The 23,512-nt window shown below is 40.7% G+C and overlaps 1 protein-coding gene and 1 long non-coding RNA gene across 3 annotated transcripts in view; one reads left to right on the plus strand and one right to left on the minus strand.

Annotated features, from left to right (window-relative positions):
* Nucleotides 1-16,755, plus strand: part of LOC308084177 (zymogen granule membrane protein 16-like) — a 28,759-nt gene extending 12,004 nt beyond the window's left edge. The window contains exons 1-5 of one of the 2 annotated variants that reach the window (XR_013933054.1): nt 13,372-13,499; nt 14,170-14,254; nt 14,779-14,905; nt 15,852-15,990; nt 16,367-16,755. Coding sequence is in view for 1 of the 2 variants with exons in the window: in XM_080426718.1 (XP_080282844.1) it covers nt 14,779-14,905; nt 15,852-15,990; nt 16,367-16,546 (446 nt within the window). In the remaining variant the exon portion in view is untranslated. Of the gene's footprint in view, nt 1-13,371; nt 13,500-14,169; nt 14,255-14,778; nt 14,906-15,851; nt 15,991-16,366 lie in introns of those variants that run through there. The other variant, XM_080426718.1, reaches the window with a different exon arrangement.
* A 2,603-nt stretch (nt 16,756-19,358) lies between these two features.
* LOC308084182 lies at nt 19,359-22,231 on the minus strand. The gene is made up of 3 exons (XR_013933056.1): nt 22,133-22,231; nt 21,259-21,393; nt 19,359-19,522 (listed from the first exon to the last, which is right to left on the minus strand). It is a non-coding gene; the product is annotated as an uncharacterized lncRNA (long non-coding RNA).
* Between the last annotated feature and the right edge of the window lie 1,281 nt (nt 22,232-23,512).

A 23,512-nucleotide genomic window follows, 5' to 3' on the forward strand; every position in this document is an offset into this window, starting at 1 on the left:
AAGTACATCAATCAATCAATCAATTCAAAAGGTGAGTTCTAAAAGTCTGTCCGGGTGGGTATATTTCTGCATTATAAGCTCAGAAATAATACATTTCCCACCTAAATACACAATACACATAAATCAATCTAAATCAAATTGTATTAAAGACTAGGAAAATGTAATTGCACTGTAATCCAGAATGTGTTTGGAAAGAATGTGCATTTGAAGTTAAACTAGAAAAAGTGCTCATCGGATCGGTCAGGTAGGTTATTGTGGCCTCCTGGTGGCGCTATAATAGGCCATTGTGAAAAGGGTGCCCGTTTCTTCTTAGGCCTTTCATGACAATCGGACACTCATGATTTGAGGCATTTTGTTCCAAAAATTTGTTTTGCTAGATTAGACCTGCTGGTGGCGCTATAACAGGCCAATGTTAAAAGGGTGGCATTTCTTCCTCAGCCTAGTGGGAATCTGCGTGTAAAATTTCACGGAAATCGCAAGCTGAGTGCATAATTTGAGGCATTTCGTTCAAAACGGACCAATCCTGCAAACTTTGGAAGCCAGCCTTAATGAGGATGGAATATGGGAAATTGGACAGATCCGTGTTCATCACATGGCTATAGAGATACTGTATACCGATTTGCATGACGTTTGGATAAAATCTGTAGGAGTAATATAAAGAAATTGGTTTTGCACAAATCGGCCTCCTGGTGGCGCTATAACAGGCCCATGTGAAAAAAAACGGACGGACGGACGGACAGGGGGTAAAACATACTCTCTCGCCATGCCTTTCGGCCTGGCGGAGACAATTATAGGACTAGAAAAAGTGCTCCTCGGAGCACAGGTCTCCGCCAGGTCAGGTAGGTTATTGTGGGCCAGTAATGTTCAGAATTTGCCAGTCAGGATGGAATATAAAAAATCATACAGAACCATCTTGATCACTTGACTATATGATAATGTGTACTGTTTTTCATGATGTTTGGACAAAATAAGTAGGAGTAATATGAAAAAGAAAAATCGGCCTCCTGGTGGCGCTATAATAGGGCAATGTTAAAAGGGTGGTGTTTGTTCTTCAACGTAGTGCGAATGTACGTGCAAAGTTCCACCGAAATCGGACGCTGCGTTCATGATTTGCGGCATTTTGTTCAAAACGGGCCACTCCTGCAAACTTTAGATGTCAATGTTAGCCAATCAGGATGGAATATGAAAAATCAAACAGATCCATCTTGATCACATGACTATAGAGATCATGTGTACCGATTTGCGTGACATTTGGTTAAAATCTGAAGGCTTAATCTCAAAATATGTATTTTACATAAGTCGGCCTGCTGGTGGCGCTATAAAAGGCTAATGTGAAAAATGCAGGGCAGATGTTTTTCCTTGGCCTCTAGGGAGTATGCGGGCAAAGTTTCACGCAGATCGGTGCAGTTACAGTTAAAAACGCAATTTGGCCTTTTATAGCGCCACCATGAGGCTGATTTGAGAAATTTTCAAGTGGCATTTCTTCCTCGGCCTAGTGGGAATGTGTGTGTGAAATTTCACGGAAATCACAAGCTGCGTTCAGGATTTGAGGCATTTAGTTCAAAATGGACCAATCCTGCAAACTTTGGAAGACAACTTTAGCCAATCAGGATGGAATATGGAAAATCAGACAGATCCGTGTTGATCACATGACTATAGAGATACTGTGTAATGATTTGCATGATGCTTGGATAAAATCTGTAGGAGTAATATAAAAAAATGGATTTTGCGGAGATTAGCCGCTCACAGACAGATGGACACACGGACGGACGGACACACGGACGGAGGGACACACGGACGGACGGACAGGGGGTAAAACATACTCTCTCGCCATGCCTTTCGGCCTGGCGGAGACAATAAAGGAGGATGGTTGGTGGTACGGTATTAAAATGGGTAGCATTCGAAGCAAATTCAATACTTTGGTGAAAGATGGGCAGTTGGAATGTTTTAAGGATATAAGTGATAAATACGATTTAAGTAAGCATGAATTCTATAGCTACTTGCAACTAAGGGATTCTTATATCAAGGAAATCAAAGGGAATCCCTCATTCAAATGATAATTAATATACAATTATCATTTTTCCATCTGCAATGTACCAAAAACTGCTGCGTAACAAACACTCAACTGAGTGTAATAGAAGAATGGGAATCAGAGCTCAACATAAACATTTCAGGAAATGATTGGACGAACATGTGGAAAATGCATCAATCATCCACAAAATCGTGGATATGGAGGGAGTTCTCTGGGAAAAATGTGATCACAATCTTTATAACGCCAAAGATTAAGAGTTTACATTTACACAAACAGGTACCATGTTGGAGAGAGTGTGGAGAGTTAAATGTGGATCATTCACACGTGTTTTGTAAATGTCATAAAATAGAGGCCTTCGGAAAATGACACACAATAAAATGCAAAAGATACTGAGATATGATGTTCCAATGGAATGTATACTATGTGTAATTTATTGGAAGAAAATATACAAAGGCATTTGGTAAAATTTGTATTGGCGGCAGGTAAGAAAAACATCACAAGGAAATGGGGTAAGGTAGAGCCACCAACCAGGAACAATGGGAAGAGTTGGTACAGGAAATATACGTAATCGAGAAACTGACTCACTGCCTGAGCTTGTCTTTTCATGTTTGTTTTTTTGTTCTTTTCTTGTTTTTTTGTGTCCTTTTGTTTTGTTTTGTTTTGTGTTTTGGACATCTTCTTGTTTGTAAAAAAAAAAAAAAAAGACACTTTAAACTTTGAGCTTTCCAGGCTTTTCATGAGTTCCCTTTGCCTCATCTTTAATGTTGGAGCATCCGTGTTTTTCAACACAGTGTGACAACTCTCCTGGCTTGAAGAAGTCCAAAGTCCAAGATTTTAGTCTGGTTTGCTGTCTGTATAAAGTTATTTGTGTATATTGCAAGCACACAGAGTTTAGCACTTAGAGGAACAGTAGTTTTGGCATTCCCACAGAAAATGACAAAGTACCTTTCTCAATCAAACATTTATACAAACATCTGGGATATTATACAGACATATGATGGCGTTTGACAGGAATTATGTACATTCTCCTTAACCATTTATATTGGAGTAATTTAAATCTTGTCTATTTATTGACTATTGGTTGTCTGGTTGTCTATTTAACCACTTAAACTCTATATACTTCATTGATCGGAGTCCCCCAGGTGTCTATATTGGGCCCCCTCATTTTCCCCTCAAATATCCAATAAAATAAATAAAATAGCCAATCTAGTTGCATTCCAGTAATACGCAGTAGATCTGGTATAGAATAGGGACGCTAGGGTTCAAGTGAAAGCCAACATGGTAAACATGGACAGTTTTGATGGTCTGAGGACCGAAAGGTCCACTCTTATTTAACTTTTTTCATCCAAAAGCCTCTATATTTTATGCAAGTGAATACAAACGTTGTTTTTGCTGGACTATTATGCTGGCCTCTCACACCTGGCTCAATCTTTGGGTCAAGAGTGCAAACCATTGCAAATCAATGGCTATAGAGCATCGCAGTTCCCGCCCACTTCCTGGTTTTTCCTGGTGCCGGAAGGAAAAACTCAATGCATTTTTCCCATTGACATTTCCAAAAATATTTATATCAATTAATTTCAGCCTAGAATCAAGCCATCCAGTGTCCTGGTGAATCATGACCATAAAACGTTTTTTTCTGTGATTTTATTTTATTTTATATTTAATGATATGATATACTATATTTAATAAATACCCTCTGTTTTGCCGTTTTCAAAAAAGTTTTTTCACAGAATCAAACGTTTTATGGTCATGATTCACCAGGACCCTGGATGGCTTGATTCTAGGCTTAAATTAATTGATATAAATATTTTTGGAAATGTCAATGGGAAAAATGCATTGAGTATTTTGCGGTGGAACCCGGAAGGGGCGGGAACTGCGATGCTCTATAGTCTGTTCTAGTTAACCAGCCTATCCAGTCTGTCCATTCCAAGTAATACATTCCAAAGAAAGCAGCACACATTGTCTTTCGAAATCCTGTCCTCTGTTTCTTCCTTCTTGGAAATGTACTGCTTGACATACTGTAATAGCTTTACCGGTGGTTTACAGGGGAATTTAAAAGCAAAGCCAAAGTCATATTAACTTCATGAATATACTGGTTCACGAGAGGGTTGGGTGGGAGGGTTTGTGTTTGTCTTGTGCTTTTATTTGTTTGTTTGTTTTTTCAGAAAATTTGAAGAGTTTCTTTATCACCGTTTATCCTTTTCTGTAAAGCGGTGACAATTCTTCAATAAAAATGATGTTAAAATAAAATGAATATACTGGTTCACAGCACTGGAGCCTACACCAGTTCAATATACTGAGTTAACCCTGCCTGCCAATAACGCATATATGCGTTTTTTTTTTTTAATAAATAAATTTGACCCAAAGACCAAGGAGATATGATTTTTTGAAGATCTAGACTCCTATCCACTTCCTTGTTAACTTAAAACTTAAAAATTCTGTATCTCGGCTCCGGAGTACTTTTTTTTTTTCAATGAAAAATCTCTGGCAGGCAACAGCTAAAAATCTGAAATAATTCTGGCAGTCAATCGGTTAATTTGTGTTTCTTTTGCAGTTGCAATTTGTGATCAACGGGGGCCGCTTCTTATCAGTAGGCCAGCCCAGTGGCTATTCCTTCAACTTCTGCCCAAAGCACCCTGGTGCTAGATGTTGTATCATGTGAGTATCATGTCAGCATTGTGGCCAGTATCATGGTCAGTATCATGGTATCATGGTCAGTATCATGGTCAGTATAGCAGTATCATGGTCAGTATCATGGTCAGTATAGCAGTATCATGGTCAGTATCATGGTATCATGGTCAGTATCATGGTCAGTATCATGGTCAGTATAGCAGTATCATGGTCAGTATCATGGTCAGTATAGCAGTATCATGGTCACTATCATGGTCCGTATAGCAGTATCATGGTCAGTATCATGGTATCATGGTCAGTATAGCAGTATCATGTTCAGTATCAATGTCAGTGTCATGGTCAGTATAGCAGTATCATGTTCAGTATGATGGTCAGTATCATGGTCAGTATCATGGTCAGTATCATGTTCAGTATGATGGTCAGTATCATGGTCAGTATAGCAGTATCATGTTCAGTATGATGGTCAGTATCATGGTCAGTATCATGGTCAGTATAGCAGTATCATGGTCAGTATCATGGTCAGTATCGTGTTCAGTATCATGGTCAGTATCATGGTCAGTATCATGGTCAGTATAGCAGTATCATGTTCAGTATCATGGTCAGTATCATGGTCAGTATAGCAGTATCATGTTCAGTATCATGGTCAGTATCATGGTCAGTATCATGGTCAGTGTCATGGTCAGTATCGTGTTCAGTATCATGGTCAGTATCATGGTCAGTATCATGGTCAGTATAGCAGTATCATGGTCAGTATCATGGTCAGTATCATGGTCAGTATCATGGTCAGTATCGTGTTCAGTATCGTGTTCAGTATCATGGTCAGTATAGCAGTATCATGGTCAGTATCATGGTCAGTATCATGGTCAGTGATAGGTTCTTGATCGTTATCTTAAACCCCCTTGCTGTTGATCACACACAGATAAAGAAAGACACGTGACACACGAGATCTCTTTTACTCGTACGAGGATTGTAAACGACCATGTATCTCACTGGACACGATCCCAACTTACAATGGCGCATCCTCCCCTCTGCCAAGCACTTTATTATCAAAAGACAGGAGAAAGGAGGAGACAGTGGAGTGGAATTCTACTAGCTGATAAGGACTGTCAGACATATTACACATTGGATTAATACATTGCAGGAATTCAATTAAATGAATACAAATCAAAGAAAGAACTTATATACACACATTATAATATATATCTCTGTACACAGATATTATAAACTGGTCCTAACATTCCCTCCTGTTGTTCATTTAATTAATACTTCTGAACATCAATCACATTTTTCTTGCCTTCACATTTCAAAATGAACATCATAACAGGATTTTTATTAATCAACCCAACAACTCAAACATTTGCCTCTTCGCTTCCAGTGGCCTTGGGACTAACTTTCTATGTCACTCTCAAATAGGGCTTGAAAGGAATAACTAATGGTCTTGCTTTGCGTCACTAACATTCTTGGAATTAATGTCATCTGAAATAAAAAAAACACCACATGTCCTTTTTATCAGAAACGCAGACCCCTCCACTCGCAGCAGTCAAAAGGTCAAGAGTCCATCTATTCTGGACTGCCATTAACGACGCTGACTCAAACTCACGGTTTTGGGCCTCTTCAATTGTCATTGTAGTATTGAGGAACAGGCTACATCTATAGTTAATTGTCTCTACACGTAACATAAGCTTTCCCACTCCAAGATGGGGAAAGAGAGACAAACCAACCTTATTGGCACGGGATTACCAGTGAGATTGTATTTTTCTTACAACCTCCAATTCTTAGTTGATCTAAACAAACACGGGGGAGTCAGCATTAATGTCTGTTGACAATTGTGTTCGTTGATCTGACCCTTCTTCACAGAGCCAGCGTGGACATAACAAAGGTTAGGCTTCCGAGTGACATACAGGCTTAACAGTGCTATTTAGGGCGTATTTCAACTGATGGTACGGTTTACACGGCAAATAGCTGCTGTTAGTTCAAAGTCATTTTCTCCCAAGGCTCACCAGCGATATTGGATTTCGAGGCATGTCACTTCTCATGACCAGTTGTGTGAAACAGATATATTTATATGTGTGCAAACATAAACATTCACATTTTAGTCTTAGCGATTTGATTAGCGTAAAAATATACCCAGCATTTAGATTTAGACGGTGAGAAACATTTTCGTCAACACTCCTCGATTTACGAGTAACTTTAATAATACAAATATATAATACACTCATAGAAATTATAAAACTCACAAAAATACCAGGGGTGCAATTCTAAGTGTAATAGGAATGGGGATGGGGAATATTCTAATGGGAGTCTTCTCCAGGTTTGGGTCTGACCTTAGCGCTATCAGCTCGGCCCCACCCGCTGCTGGCTTTTTCACTCCTATTACTTAAATATCTGATAATGTTCGCACCAATTTACAGTGGCCTTTTGTGGATCCAAATAACACGTTTCACAGCAATTGTGTTGGTGACCAGGACTCGGAACGGACCCTCTCAGCGCAGAGTTGGTCCTGGTCCTTTCGCTTGATGATCTTTATCACGGCATGCAGATCACCAGTGCTTCAGTCCCTGTAGGGAGAGAGAAAAGACTAGACAGATAATTTGCACTTTGGACTTTATTCGCTTTTAAATAAAGTAAACTTCCAGTTTCCAGTATGGACTATTTTCATGTATGGCTCCACTAATGTGATGCATTATGGCTATGGCCGCTTTGACACATCTGTACTTCAATCTAGTTTTACAGTATCATCACTTTTCAAGAAGTGGAAATAATAGTCTTACATATGGCCTTTCGTTACCTTTTCATTGTCTAAAAACATGTACAAAACTGTTTAGCATAATTTTGAAAATTATAAGTGTGAAAATGCTGCTTAATTATATATTATATGTGTACCATCCCTCCTGTTTGAGATATGACCTATGGTCATGACTCAACTTCAGATCCTAAGTGTGAAATGGTCTGTGTCACTGGTGGCAGACATAACAAATAAAAAACTCCCAATGTGAAGCGCGACTAGGTTCCTTTGCTATCTTATCTACATAAGCGCTTCCCAGGCGTAAAAGTGCCTCTGCTAGTCTACTGTGCAGCAAAAAAAATAAACAAAGTAGAAAATGCATCTTGGCAACGAACTTTAGTGAGATGAGGTTCAGTACATATCAAAAATTTACACAGGTTCCAGGTCTTAATGGGTTAGTTAAGAGACATTTGGAGTAAAAACCTAGAGGCCTTAACATCTTTCAGTTTGGACAAAGGGATTAGTATGGTCAGGCTGAGTGAGTGGCCTAGGAAGCTAGATGCTTTATTGCCCGTGACCTTCAAGTGCTTTAAGAGCTTACTTGTGGTTTTCCACACATACCTCACGTGTGTGGGAGATTCTCCCAAAATAAATCAACACAAGAGATTACGTGAGACAACTGAGAAACGTGGCCTCAAAATTTGCTATTTCCCTTGAGAAATTGGCTGGACTTAACAAGCCCTTGTGGAATACTCAAATGAGTAGAAATACTTAAAAATTTGTACAGATACTTTAAAGTTCCCAAACTGAGTAAAAATACTCTAAACTGAAAATTATTTGGGCTTCTCCTGTTCTTTCTTGGCTGGACTTCACACGCACACGCACACATGTGAACACACACACACATGCAGACAGTCAGACAGACACACTCACTCCTCTCACACACACAGTACCTGACACTCTCCAACGTAAGTGACGTCATTCCACATGCTTCAAACACACACAGTCTTTTCGGTACATGAAACTACACACATGCACGTATACAAGCACACACGCACGTCATAACCCATTTGTTCACACTACTGTTGCTACCCTTCACACTTTACATATAGTACATATGTATTACACCCAAACACCACATTCACTTACAATTCATGTACACTAACACCTGAACACACATGCACACTCTCTCTCTTCCTCCTTTCATGCAGAAAAATAACTTCTAGGTGGACTGTACTGCCATGTACTGTGATTCTCATGTTGTTACTAAAAAAAATACATTCATCCACACACATACATACACTCTTACTCTCATTTAAACATCACTCCTTCCATGTCGTTGTGCACCACGACATGGAATTTTGAAATGTTTAAATGATTACTGCATCTATGTGGGGCAATTCATACAGATCACGAAAAATGCACAATCCACTCTCTCATTTACACATCTTTTAGACAAAACAAAACATGTTCTTCTTACTACACAACTCTCTCTCTCTCGCTGTCGCTCTAATGCGCACAGCCTCCTACCTTCTTCTCTTTCTCTCTTCTCTAATCATCCCAGCCATACATATTGCATGACTCGCAAAGAGCCAGTCCGAAGAGAAGATGGCCCTTACGACCACATATACAACATGAGTTGGGGGCCCTTGTTTGGCCTTTCTCTTTCCTCGTATCATCCCATCCATGTACTGTTGTGCTTGATCTACAATCAGCCACAAAGTGGCCCATACGACCACACCTAAAACATGAGTTGGGGGCCCTTGGCTGGCCTCTCTTCTTGCCCTGCTTTGGCTTATCTCCTTCGTTGGTAACATCGACTACAATCACTTGTTTCCCAGGATCTTCTTTTTCCTTCTCCATATTAGCAGTCAATTACTATTATGTGGGTGAACTTAAATATGTGTGGTTATTATAATGTTCTGTTCAATGTGTAGAAATTATTTTATTCACTGTAAAGATCTTGTTCTTATCCTAACTAAGTGTACAGTATTTCAAACTTTATCTAGGCACTGCTGTATACTGGCCAAAAACTGTATCACACCCAAATTCACCACGTCCACCACGTGTAGACGTGCCCCAGGGAATCACGCACTTATCACTCACTTATCACATCCAAACCATACACCGTACACCCCTGAGATTGTTATGGGGGTTATACTAGATATATAGAATAAATATAGACAAAGCAGTTTACACGACTAGATTTCCCCGGAGGGGGCTGTCAGACCCACTGGCTTTCAACCACCGTGACAAACACACACTCAACTTGTACCAGTATACTCTTGCAGCTAATAAAATGCAGTGGCTTTCGCCACTACAACACAACTATAACTGTAGTTGCTTATCTATGCCCAACTACAACACACTTGTCAATATTACACCTAAGTAATAACAACAATATGTCCACACAAGGACCACACTTGTCAATATTACACCTAAGTAATAACAACAATATGTCCACACAAGGACCACACTTGTCAATATTACACCTAAGTAATAACAACAATATGTCCACACAAGGACCACACTTGTCAATATTACACCTAAGTAATAACAACAATATGTCCACACCAGGACCACTTACATGTTTCTTATAGGCGTGTGATCACGTTCAGATTTCGGCAGTCGTTCGTCGAAGAGAAGATTTCGGACTGGTGAACACCGGCCTGGTGCGACTTTACACCCCAGGGCTTGCAGGACCCTCTCAGATCTCTGGCTATCGATAGACTTGCGATGCGTCCTCTTCTCCTCTTCCAAAAACGACGTAGAAATCCGACACGAAGGACCAGTGAAATGATAGGTTCTTGATCGTTATCTTAAACCCCCTTGCTGTTGATCACACACAGATAAAGAAAGACACGTGACACACGAGATCTCTTTTACTCGTACGAGGATTGTAAACGACCATGTATCTCACTGGACACGATCCCAACTTACAATGGCGCATCCTCCCCTCTGCCAAGCACTTTATTATCAAAAGACAGGAGAAAGGAGGAGACAGTGGAGTGGAATTCTACTAGCTGATAAGGACTGTCAGACATATTACACATTGGATTAATACATTGCAGGAATTCAATTAAATGAATACAAATCAAAGAAAGAACTTATATACACACATTATAATATATATCTCTGTACACAGATATTATAAACTGGTCCTAACAGTCAGTATAGCAGTATCATGGTCAGCTGACAACGGCGGGCTTTGGTTGTTCTCAAAAAGGCTGAATACATATCAGAATGTACAAGACAGTTACAGGACAACAACTTCTATAGTTGTCTACCAGGTGATCCTACACTCCAATTCAATTTCTGAAAAGGTTTGAATTTCTATCAGTACCCCTGAATTCCGGTCTTTTATTTTAGACTATCCCCAAGGTCCATAAGAATCATCCTCCTGGACGCCCCATAGTGTCAGGCATTGGTTCCCTAACCTCTAACATTTCTACTTTTGTAGATTATTTGTATTAGACCTATAGCTGAAGAGCTCCCCTCTTTTGTGAAGGATACTGGTCATTTAACCCATTAAGACCTGAGGCCGATTCTTACTAATGTCTTCTAAATCCTAACAGTTTTCTGAAAAACGCATGTTTCTACATCAGTGATTCTCAAACTTTTTCATGTCAAGGACCCCCAAAATTATATGTATTTGGCCGCCGACCCCCATCTCAAAATATTTTGTTCCAGGGACCCCCAGTAGCAAAGATTTGAGTAAAAATGTTTGCTTTAAAAGAATATAAATATATTAATTTTCCCACATTTTCTCGATTTTTCAAAAAATAGCAGATCTACAAGCTACCATCTTTCTGTAATTTCCTAAACTCTTCCACAGAACATTTAAAGTTCATTGTGAACTTCGATTTTCGTAGAGTTAGTTTGTTGGATACCTGGATAATCCGTAAAGACGATGTCCTGCTGTACACAGATTTATACACCAAGCCTACTGACCGTAACAGCCTCCTCAGAGCAGACAGCTGCCACCCACTCGCATTAAAGAACAGCTTACCTTTTAGTCAACTTTGGAGTGACTAATCGATAGAAAAAAAGTCATTTTGGGGGTGAACTATCCCTTTAAGACGCGTATAGGGGAACACTGCAGTTCCAAAAATATGTTATATCATGTTGCAGCGCATTTTGTTGAAGCTGGTCACTCTATCTCCTCTCTCCGTTATAGAGAAGTTGCCTGTTCCCAGAAGAGGAGGTGACCTCGATAATTAGACGTAGAGCTTCACGTCCGGCAGCCAATTTGGCCTGGACTCATTTCCCTCTACCTCTGTCCCTGATTTGTTGATGGCCTTATGTAAATTCGTTTTTTGCTTTATTGTATTTTTTCTATATAAAAAACGACCTTAAACTTGAGAAACATGTAATGTAATCTCATGTGTTTCCACATTTTTCTATTTGATTTAACCAATAATAATATATGGTTTAATAGTGTTTTCTCTTTGTGTGTGAGGTCTCTCCCCACATACCAGTCTCCTTGTCAGACTTGATTGTCTCCCCTCCTTTGGCTTTTTGACCAGGGAGCAGGCCTGGAATTTCATCTTTTTAGGGGCAAGGGGGGCATTCTTTTTTTTTTATCAATGAATTGCTGTAATGTTTTCTCGATGAATTTAAAGGACCTTGTAACTCTTGTTTCAGAGAAGTAACTCTCTGAAACCACCTGCACTGCATGCACTGATGTGCTTGCTTGTAGAACCACTACGTTATACAAAGCCTGCAGAAACACCTATAAAAACATAGAAATGACTGAGGAACCAGAACTAAATCCTTTTACTCCTATACACCCATACAAGATGTAACAAAGAGGCGGGCGCAGGGGGAAGCCAGAAACACGGCTAGGGTGAGAGCAGAAGTGTGGCCAACCAACCTAAAAGTACTCAGTACAGCCTTCCAAGAAATGTACTTGAATAAAAGTTAAATATTTGTCTTGGAAATGTACTCAACTAAGAGTAATAAGTACATAAAAAAGCTAATACTCAGGTAAAGTACAGATCCTCAGAATCTGTACTTAAGTACATTTACTCCGTTACTGTCCACCACTGAAAGTATTCACTCAAGTATCATGTTTTCTTCTTTTTTTTTTACTTTAAATTTTTATCCCACGATTTTGTAACCCTATTTTTTACACCCAGTGCCAATTGTCTATGTAATCCTGGGCACTACCTTCCCTCTGCCAACCTAGGGAGGCCAGGGCCGAGCTCATGCCTCCTTCAATGCATGAGAGCCAACTGACCTTCTTGTCACCTGACAGGGGAGAGGTTCCCTGGTTGAACGTAGCGCGTGGAAGGAACACGTTATTCCAACCAGTTCCTTTCCCCTCCATCAGGCGCCCCGGCTGGCCAGGGGGAGGCAGTATAGTGACCAGGATTACTGCATGTTTTTGTGAGGGTACCTACCCTAGGAGACACGGGGAGAACATGCAAACTCCACACAGAAAGGACCTTTCGCCAACCCCACCTAGGGTATGGGCACTGATGACGCGGAGGAGAGAACACAGCGCCCCAGCGCCCCAGCGCCCACAGCGTCCCCTGCGGAAATCGAACCCAGGACCTTCTAGCTGTGAGGCGACAGCGCAACCGACTGCGCCACCGCGCCCCCTCAAAATAAGTATCATGTTCATTACTGTGGTTAGTATCATGTCAGTATCATGTCAATATCGTATTATCCTCAATTAACACATTAACAGGTTTACTGTGCATGTAATTCTGTCATCATAAAACACTTTAATTACAGCTATGACTACATATTTTGATGTGTCTCAAAAACTAAAGGAAAACTGCATGGCAGAAAAAGACTCACTCACGAGTCACGCATGAACTTTAAAGGAAGACTTCCTTAATCGTTCATGCAGCGAGACAGTTTTACATATTTTATCGACCACGCCATGCACCACAGCAGTAATTCATTGGCATCTTGACATTTGAAAGCAGCTCGTCTGTTAAAAAACAGTTCTCTGTTTCTTCCTCATGGGAAGAAACCCCTACCAGGAAATGTCAGCACATAAGATAGCATATATAAAGACAAGTGCTTTCTGGTAGGATCAGTTACAGCACAGACTGAGGTCACTGGACTGACTTTGAGTTCTCACAGACTGGCTGCAGACAGGTAAGCATAGAGGGAACAATATAGAATACAATAGAATAAAATGTAATAGTCACATCTGTTTATTCACATGACATTAAGAAGCAAGGTATACAACCCACACACACAAGCGTACATGTGTGCGTGCTCGTGCTTAATAGTTTGTTTGCAAGAGAACTCTTCTCAGTTCCATCTCTTTCTTTTTGTTGAGGAAACATGAGAAATTGAAGACAGCTTGGCTGCAATGGATTGCATTTTAGTTTTATTGAAGAATTAGAATATTTGTGAACAATTTGAGTGAAATCAGATAGATGTGACTGTAAAAAGATTTGAAGGAAAAAGGAAAACATTTTTTTCCTATATAGAAATGAGTTAGATAATTAGTTTTCTATGTCCATTCCAAATATTCAGAGTCACATATATACACTGTAAATACCACATGCTGTCAACATAGACGGTCTATGTTTGAGAGGTTTTGGTACAAATTGAGTTTGAATCTTGTTAATAATTGCGTTAGTTATTGTTATAATCGAAACAATACACTATGGTAGAATACTGTAGGTGTTTAATAAGGCAACAACATACGTAGCCGTTATAATCACAATATACCACATCCTCTTGTGTGTATTTTCACTATATATAGTGAAAATGTACTTGTTAATAACTTTATAATAATTGTATCTTGTCTTTCCAGTGTCATTAACTCAGCAACAGCATGGCTTTGGGAACACTGTATGTGATTGTGATTGTGTTGCTGTCTTCAGCATGGGCCACAATGTGTGAGTACCAGACGCTGTGTGTGTGTGTGTGTGTGTGTGTGTGTGTGTGTGTGTGTGTGTGTGTGTGTGTGTGTGTGTGTGTGTGTGTGTGTGTGTGTGTGTGTGTGTGTGTGTGTGTGTGTGTGTGAGTGAGAGAGAGAGAGAGAGAGAGAGAGAGAGAGAGAGAGAGAGAGAGAGAGAGAGAGAGAGAGAGAGAGAGAGAGAGAGAGAGAGAGCGCGCGAATGCAATTCATTCAATCTAAATAATATTGATAATAATCTATTATTCATTCAAAGTCAAACTAGCTTTATTGACATAGCATAGATGTGCACTTACTGTCAACAGAAATGAAAGAAAAGAAAAGAAAAACACAATACAGAAATGTATGTGTTGTGTAAATGTAAATTCTCTTACTGAGATTTATTGTAAATGTCATGTACACATAAGTATGGATGGATGTTAATCTCTCTCTCTCTCTCTCTCTCTCTCTCTCTCTCTCTCTCTCTCTCTCTCTCTCTCTCTCTCTCTCACTTTGTTTCTCCAGCAACCAACGAGACATACAGCTACTCTCTAGCAGTGGGTAAAGGGGGAGGTAGCTCCTACCAGACCAAGGGGGAGGGACACATCACAGCCATCAGGGTCTGGGAGTACTATAACACCCAAATCTATGGGTATGTACAGTTCATTTGTCAACAGTAGAAACAAATTGTTTTCCTGTATTGAGACAATGTAGGCATTTAGCAGACAGAAAGCTGAACAGTCCTCCAGCTTGGCAAGGCGTCCCAGTGAACACAATTTGTTGTGTTCGCTGGAGAGTAGCCGGTGCCGTTCACAAGCTCACAACACACTGCAATACATTTCTGTAGTTCTGCTATTTTCTGCATGACATCCAGTACATTAGGCAATACCCAGACTAACAGGTTGTTAGTTAGAAGATATACTATATATACTGTATATAGATAAGAATGAGCCCTGAAGTTCCATTAGGTTTTGAGGTATGTTGATCAGGAACAAAGACAACACAAAGTTATGAAGATGAGTGACTCACACGGAAGTCTACAGCAAACCAAGATTATTCAATGTATATGTTTTAAGTCACAATGCGATAAGATCTATCAATCTGCCAATGTCAAGTGTCTATAAGTATCTAATATCTAATATCTAATTAGTATCTAATGTAATAAGTAAATATGTGTCTCGTAAATGAATCCTTCCACACATCACATTTTAGTCATTTATGCAGAGCAGTAAGTGTAATGAAGGAACAAGTAGAAGGGTTCAGTGTTGTCACATACAACTCAATGTCGTCATGTTTTAAGCTCTTTATTAAATGAAAGCTGAGAGAATCTGACAATATTTTTTGGGGAAAAAAGGATTTTGTTCAGTCTCTCTCCCTCTTAATCTCTCTTAATCTCTCTCTCTCTCCCACGCACGCACGCACGCACGCACGCACGCACGCACGCACGCACGCACGCACGCGCACGCACACACACACACACACACACACACACACACACACACACACACACACACACACACACACACACACACACACACACACACACACACACACACACACACACACACACACACACACACACACACACACACCTCTAGGTTTCAGTTCCAGTTTGAAGGCATCTGGAGTGCGGTAGCGGGCTCAACAACTGGCCTCATACAAGAGATGGAGCTGCGTGATGGGGAGGCCATCGTTCAGATCTCTGGGAAATATCACACCAGCAACTACCTCTATCAGGTCAGAACTACATCAGTTACTACATCTATCAATGCACAGCACTCAGACTGTGTAGTGTACAGTCCAAACACATTGCTATGGATAAACCTACCCAATCTATTTCATGTCACTAACTAGCTCTTTTCCTTTGTCACAAAACACTGTAAACTACTATTTCTAAGTGGCTTTAGTTTATCGTCACACTATTTCCCTTGAGGGTGGATTGCTGTAGTTCAACTTCTTCCAAAGTGAAACTAGACTAGATTAGACAAGATACATCTGCATAGTATAAGTTACATACAGTATTCATATCTGGTCTGGTTTTTATGACTAGTAGATTTTAGGAAAAAAAAATGTAATAACCAAACTGTCATTGAACCTTTGATTCCTGTTGCAGGTGCAATTTGTGACCAACAGGGGCCGCTTCTTGACAGCTGGTCAGCCCACTGGCTATTCCTTCAACTTCTACCCACGTCACCCTGACGCTGAACTGCTGATGATCAGTGGACGCGTCAGTGGTCCAATAACCTCCATCGCAGCTCACTGGGGCGTGATTGGCTCTGACTCCAAGAAGTAGTCCTAGATGTTGAATCACTGAATCAAACCATCCACATCAACTTGTCTCATTTAACCTTGGTGTTGATTAATCACCCATTTTCATTCTCTCGTTTTTATTCTCGTCTCCTGGCATCAAATTTGTGTGCAAACTAAAAAAATCAGACTAATGTTCTCCATGTTATGCTATGTTTACCACTTTTGCTCATTAAAAAACATTTTAAAACAGAGCTATTTGATGTGTGAATCTTCCTGTTTCGATTCACCTTGTTTACAAAAACAAGGGTATCTCCATGCAGGTAGGGGACCTGGATATTGGATAGGGGCAAACAAGCTGAGAAACACTGATTTAACCAGTTAGCACGCCAGAAAGCAGAACTATGCTGTACCTGTCTGCTTCTCTGTAGTGAGTGAACAGTGCAGTCAAAGTGTGGTTTGGGGACCCCCAGGGGTCCTTGAGGTGGTCCTCGGTTTAACCCTTTATACAGTACATTGGCTATTTGAAAATAGCAGATCTACAAGCTCACAACCAGGCGGCATGAAGGGTCCAATGAAGGAAATGAAGCCAATGCGGAAGTAATAAAAACGCTGTTCTCATTAATGGCCCAGCAGCTGCCGCTGATTGGCCCCCTCCAGATGCAAAATAATTTTCATTCCATTGAAGTCAATGGGGATTTGACACGACTTTACACTTGGTTTTAGTAACTTAGTAAACGTTTTCATAGACTTTATGTTTTCAATCAATAGTTTCAAGTCGTCTTTCACATATTATGTGTTTCTGTAAATTATGGTCTAATTAATTTTTAAATGGATGATAAAGCAGGGTATGCTTTCGGGCCAGGCCGTGATTGGGTTATAATGAGTGAAGACCCACCCCTTGCTCCCATACCCACCAATAGCACACTGGTTGCGGTTGCACTGGTGGTCATTTTTCGCTGAATTAGTGGCTTCAAACCCATTGTTTTCTACAGACCCGTTGTCTGTAGAAACCAATGGGTGACGTCACGATACCGGCTTAGTCCATATTCTTTATACAGTCTATCTATGCTCACAACGCGTCACAATGCGCAACGTTGTGAGCTTGTAGATATGGGATTTTTGGCCATTGTTCCCCTCAGAATATGGATGCTGGGGTTGAAGTGGTTAATAATCCCAGGGATAATTAATCTCATTCAAAGAGACAACAGCTGAATATGTTGCTTAATGTCTTTAATATGTATTGATTAATAACTCACATGCACAATTGATTCAAAGCAGTGTCAATAATCTCCCCTCCTCTTCCAAATACATTTCATTCATGCTGAAATATGTATGGACTGCGTGTGTGTGTGTGTGTGTGTGTTGAAATGACTCATTAAGCTGCATGGTTTATGCCATTCAAGTGATCAGTTAACAGTACATCACATCACATAATGTATTATAGTTAAACAATATGTTTATTTTAGTACCTTGAATAGAACATTGAATTTAATATATATATTTATTTTTTTTGGCGGTTCGACGCCAGGGTCGAGAGGCCGGGCGCAGTCTTTACCTACAATCACACAATAATACACACAGATATTCACCATTAAAAACTTCACCGCGGAGGTTGTGGGTGGTGCGTGGTGCATCCGGCTTTGTCGAGTGTTTATACGAACACAATGGGTTGGGGGGAGGGATGCCGGGCAGGGAGGGTGATAATTGTCATTGTGCGTATCATGCAATTATGGTCTAATTCATTAAAAAATGTATGATAAAGTAGGGTATGATTCTACGGCTTCTGCTTGCTCTACTGAGTGAAGACCCTAACCCTCGCTGGCCCCTTCCAGCCAATAGTTTTTCGGGACCGGAGATTCCATTATGGTGGATTTGAATTTGCCGGAAAAGTGGTTTCAAAACGGGTCTGTAGAAACCAATAGGTGACGTCACCACTTCCTTAGTCGTTTTTTTTGTCTATGGTGACAACACACAAATGTGTGTGTGGGGAGGAATCAATTGGCATAACGACATGAGGGGGTAAAAAAAATGCATTTTCAAGCCTTAATGCTACAGTATGTGCATTGAAGGAGTAGTTCACCCAAAATACACCCCCCATGAAGTCTTGAATTTTTTGTCGCATTCCTGAGCCAATAATTTGACTCAACTAAATTATTGGCTCAGGAATACGACAAAAAAATAAAAATGTCCATGAATTCAAGGCTTCATGGGGTGTGTAATTGATAGGGTTTTTTGGGGGCAAACTACTCCTTTAAGGCATAGCAAAAAAGGCACCAAAAATACAAAGCAAGGAAACAGTCAGTGGCATAACAACTCAATTGGGAGGGAAAACAAAATGTAAAAAAAAGAGAAGACAGCAGCCCTTCCTTACATTGATGGGAGCAGCCTGGCACGTTGTCCAACCAGTGACTGACTCCAAACTGGGTGGCGGTGGAGGCCGGCTTCCCGTCAGGTAGGAAGAGGTCATCGTCAGGTCGACCATTGAAGTTCCCACACAGACCACACAGCGTGTCCTTATAGCTGTCTGCAACCTTCACCCTCACTGTGCTGGAGAAATCATAGGACACCTGGAAACAACAAGGAGGAATTACCCATACAGGACATATAACTATGGCATATGTTTCAGAATAAATAAGATAGAAATTATAAACATTTTAAACCCATGATAAACACTCATGCATGGCCAGTTTGTGCATAATTTATTATGAAACATACCTGTGAAATATATCTGAGATATACGATCTGTGTGTGTGTGTGTGTGTGTGTGTGTGTGTGTGTGTGTGTGTGTGTGTGTGTGTGTGTGTGTGTGTGTGTGTGTGTGTGTGTGTGTGTGTGTGTGCTTCTCTCACGACAGAAATCTTTAGTCCTCCAGAACCCCACAGTAGCTCCCGTCTCCTGGCAGGCGGTGCTCAAAGCTGATATGCTACCACACAGGGCAGAGGCGTGGCCTTTGTACATACACATGTCATAAACACAGTCATGTAGGAATCCAGTTTGGTCCAACTTGGAATGACATTGTCTGGAAAATAAAGAGAGGGGAAGAGAGAGACATTTAAAGAAAGACAGAAGGAAATCCTTTTTAATAAACACTATCTACAACCACAATCTACACAATCTATTTCCTCTCTCCGTCACATGGCGACATATATAGGGGACAGGGAATTTAATTTAAAGCAAGTGTTTATCTGGCCAGTAGACTGCACTACCAGGCACCATGACACACTTACATATTGCACACACATTTTAAACCAAGAAAACAGTACGTATCAGGAGGAGTGGTTTATCCTCCTGTGCAAATCCATTGTTTGTGTGTTTCTGAAAATGTCATATTATGTGAAATTTACTTACTTAAAGGTTCTATGACATTCATTTTCACTTTTTTTATTGTCTCCGCCAGAGGTGGAGAGTATGTTTTCGTTCTGTCCCGCTGTGTGTGTCAAAGCTGTGTGTGTCAAAGCTAAGAAACAGAGACAAAGAACACTAAACAGAGACAAAGAATCCCTAAATGACAAAAAACGAAGACGAGCCACAAATGCTGACAACATGACACAGCAAAGATTGCTACAATCTCTGGAAGAAAAAGTACAAGAGTCTGTAAAGAACATCGAAAGGAAAAGAAGGCACTGGTCACAGTATTCAATAGATGAAAGACAACATCAACAAGCACATAACACCAGTAAGAAGAGACAAAGACCCAACTGCAAAGACCCAACTGCAATGAAGCAAAACAACACTTGGATCTGCCACACATGTCATCGCTCCATTAAACTAGGGAAACTCCCTACACAGGCTTGGGCTAACAACTTATTACTGGATGCCATACCCCGAGAACTGCAGGATTTGCACCCGTTAGAGGAAAAGGTTGGTAAGTCAACGTAAGTGATTTCATTTGATTAAAATAGCACGGGTCTGCTGGCGGAGACTTGTGCTCCGAGGAGCACATTTTCTAGTTTTTGGGCGGTAAAACCGCCCCTATATGTGAGGTTTGGACATCAATCCACAATTGACATCAATCCACAATTGCACCCCCACAACCCTGCGCTGTGATTGGCCACCATTGTACCCCCCTAACCCTGCACCGTGATTGGCCAATCACAGTCTATTCAGGACTGTGATTGGCTAGTGAAACATGACACATGTGCATAGCCCTATAAATAGGACTATGCACTTTAAAAAAACACATTTATGGGTTTTTTAAAGTTAGGGGTGTACAATGGTTGGTCCACAATATTACTTCTCTTTAAGTGAACTTCCATCACTGTGATGACCACTGTGACCACACCGCCCACTTCACACTGGGTGTGATTTTTTATGTTTTTTGTGGGGTTTTATGACCTCAAATACACCTAAAAAATCTGAACTTTGAACATTCAGTGGATTTTCTGTGGTCTGGGGTTTTCTGAATAATTAGGCTGAAAAGTAATCTGAGCTTGGCCCTTCGACAGTGAGGTCACAGTCGATTAATCCCGCCCACTCTCCTCCTCGCCCCTCCCTTCCCCTATCCTTTCCTTTGGGGGGGGGGGGGGGGGGGGGGGAGCAGAGGCGATGATTGACAGGCAAAATCCCTCACCAGCGACACCCGCAGCAAAGATTTATTTTTTCATTGCAGTTGAAAAGGCTTTAGAAATGTGAGAGAAAAACACCTGCCATGGATCAATGGAGTGGATTTTTTTGTTAAAACTTTCTATACACGTTTGAAGGACCATGACAAAGACTTTTAATGTGTGGTAAAACTGAACGTCATGAAACCTTTACTTAAAAGGTCCAGCCTGGTCAGAGATGATGCCACAATACTGCTTCTTCTGGTAGAGTGTATATAGTCATTGCAGGCTCACACTCGGGGCATTTTCCACCGGCGCATTCACTGGTAGAGCCAACACCCCCTCCTGCCTGCCAAAATACACATGTCATGTCATGGTAACTGTAGGAAAACAGGAATTGTGGGAAAAGTTCCAGGAAAATTTAAACATTTCCTAGCAGACTGAGAAACGTGTGGGGGGGATTAGATGGGCCACAGGGAGGGGGAGCGCTCGTTTTATTTCACTCTCAAATGAATAAAGAACGGTTTAACATGCATGACTTTTTACAACATTTGAAAACAAGGCAGATGCACAGACAGCGAGGCCTTGCCTCGTTGTGAGGTGTCCCTGAGTGAGACGTTGGTGAGCGAGTGCTCGCGCTGAGCAGTCGATGGCCTCATGCGTCAACGAGTAGTTGAATTTGGCATCCAATTTGGCAAGCTGCGTGGACGGAATAGGTTATCGCCGGTTTTGAAATCGCACATGCACAGGACGTTGAACGAAACTAAACGAGCACTACCCCATCCCTGACTACGACCAGATTCCTCCCTCTGAAATCATTGGGAAAATGGATGTAAACATGATTTGGAACAAGAGAGACCTGCTGAATAAGAACTTAGAAGCATGATACTTTTCTTCAAAACTGAAGACACAGTGATCATTAATCGTGAGAGCTACAGTGTGATATCAGCATTTCTGCTGGGAAATGTCTACATTTCCAGGGAAATGTAGACATTTATATTACATACAAGGATGGATAGATTACATACACACAAATGTATAGATTTCATTCAGCCATCCATACAACCTCAAACACTGCCTTGTCTTACCTTCCAGCTGTGTCCAAAGGTGTTGGTGTTTTTGGCCTGGGAGCCTTCAGGTTTCCGGAAATCATCTTTACCATTTTTATTATAGTTCCCACACAGCCCTGCCAAGAAGAAGAAGGTCTATATATTTCTATAGGTTCACTTAGCTTTCAGTCAAAATAAACATATTTGACTTTATTTAATAAAAGACCTAACCGATATATTGTGATTCAGTCTGGGCCACAAATACATTTATAAGAATGGTGGAAAGTTTATATGTTGTCAAATAATGTATTCAAGTGTATATAGGTTTTTGCTCCAACCAAACATCATGCCAGATTTCATTTTTTATCCTGCGATTTTTTCACCCGGTGCCAATTATCTAAGTGATCCTGGGCGCTACACTCCCCTCACCTGCCTAGGGAGCCCAGGGCCATTTTATACTCCTTATTAGATATTATTACAGTGACCTCAGTTAGGGTACATTCACACTAGGCACCTTTAAAAAAAAAGAAACAGTTACGTTAAAACCCTATGAGAAACGACCAAAAGGCGACCGCATAGTGGCCGCTTTTCGAAGGCACTAGCCAGCGTTTTTTTCTGGCCGAGTAGAGCGCTTTTAAAAGTGGAAAATAGTTTAACGCTTTAAGAAATGCGCTTATGATGTGGACCACTTTTTATCAGCCGTCGAGTCACACCTGTGCGCAAACGCAGAGCTGCTCGTCCAAGCTGAATGGTGTCTCTATGCCCTGTTATCGGCCACGGAGGCACCCACACCCGACTACCACCACCACAAGCGTCCCTCCCTTCTCCTCTTCTGCCTTACAAACAAAGCATTATTAAACGTATTTACCTAATATATTGTATTTGCTATATTTATCGTGGAGTTGTATTCACTTAAAGGCAAACACATTAATTTTATGCTGATTGACCAGCGAGCACTGCTCAATACGGAGAAAAGCAGCAGCCCTGCCTGCCAGGAGAGAGGTGTCATCTAACAAGGACAAACTCAGACAAGTCGGTGTTCGTCTATATAAGTCTTTAGTCTATATAAGATCGATACATTTAAGGCAAGAGATATGCCATGCAGTTGCTCAATCTTCATTAGTATCACATCGACAAACTCTTGACACATTTAAAACTATTGACAACTAAGTTTAAAACTTTGTTGTCAATATTTGGTACTTTATATATTGAGTTAATATTGAAGTCTGTCCATCCCCCTTATTTTCTTTTACCTTATTTCGGTTTCTGCAGAAAAGACGCCGTAGGCAGTGCTTTTACTTCATAAAAGACACCTGAACGCACCCCAAAGCCAGACCGCACCAATGCTACTAGTCGCAACTCCTTGCAACAAAACAGTTTTAACCCATTAAGACCTGGGACGCATCTGTGTCATTTTTA

The sequence above is a fragment of the Gymnoscopelus braueri genome (assembly GCF_963280865.1).
Source record: "Gymnoscopelus braueri genome assembly, chromosome: 4".
Lineage (NCBI taxonomy): Eukaryota > Metazoa > Chordata > Actinopteri > Myctophiformes > Myctophidae > Gymnoscopelus > Gymnoscopelus braueri.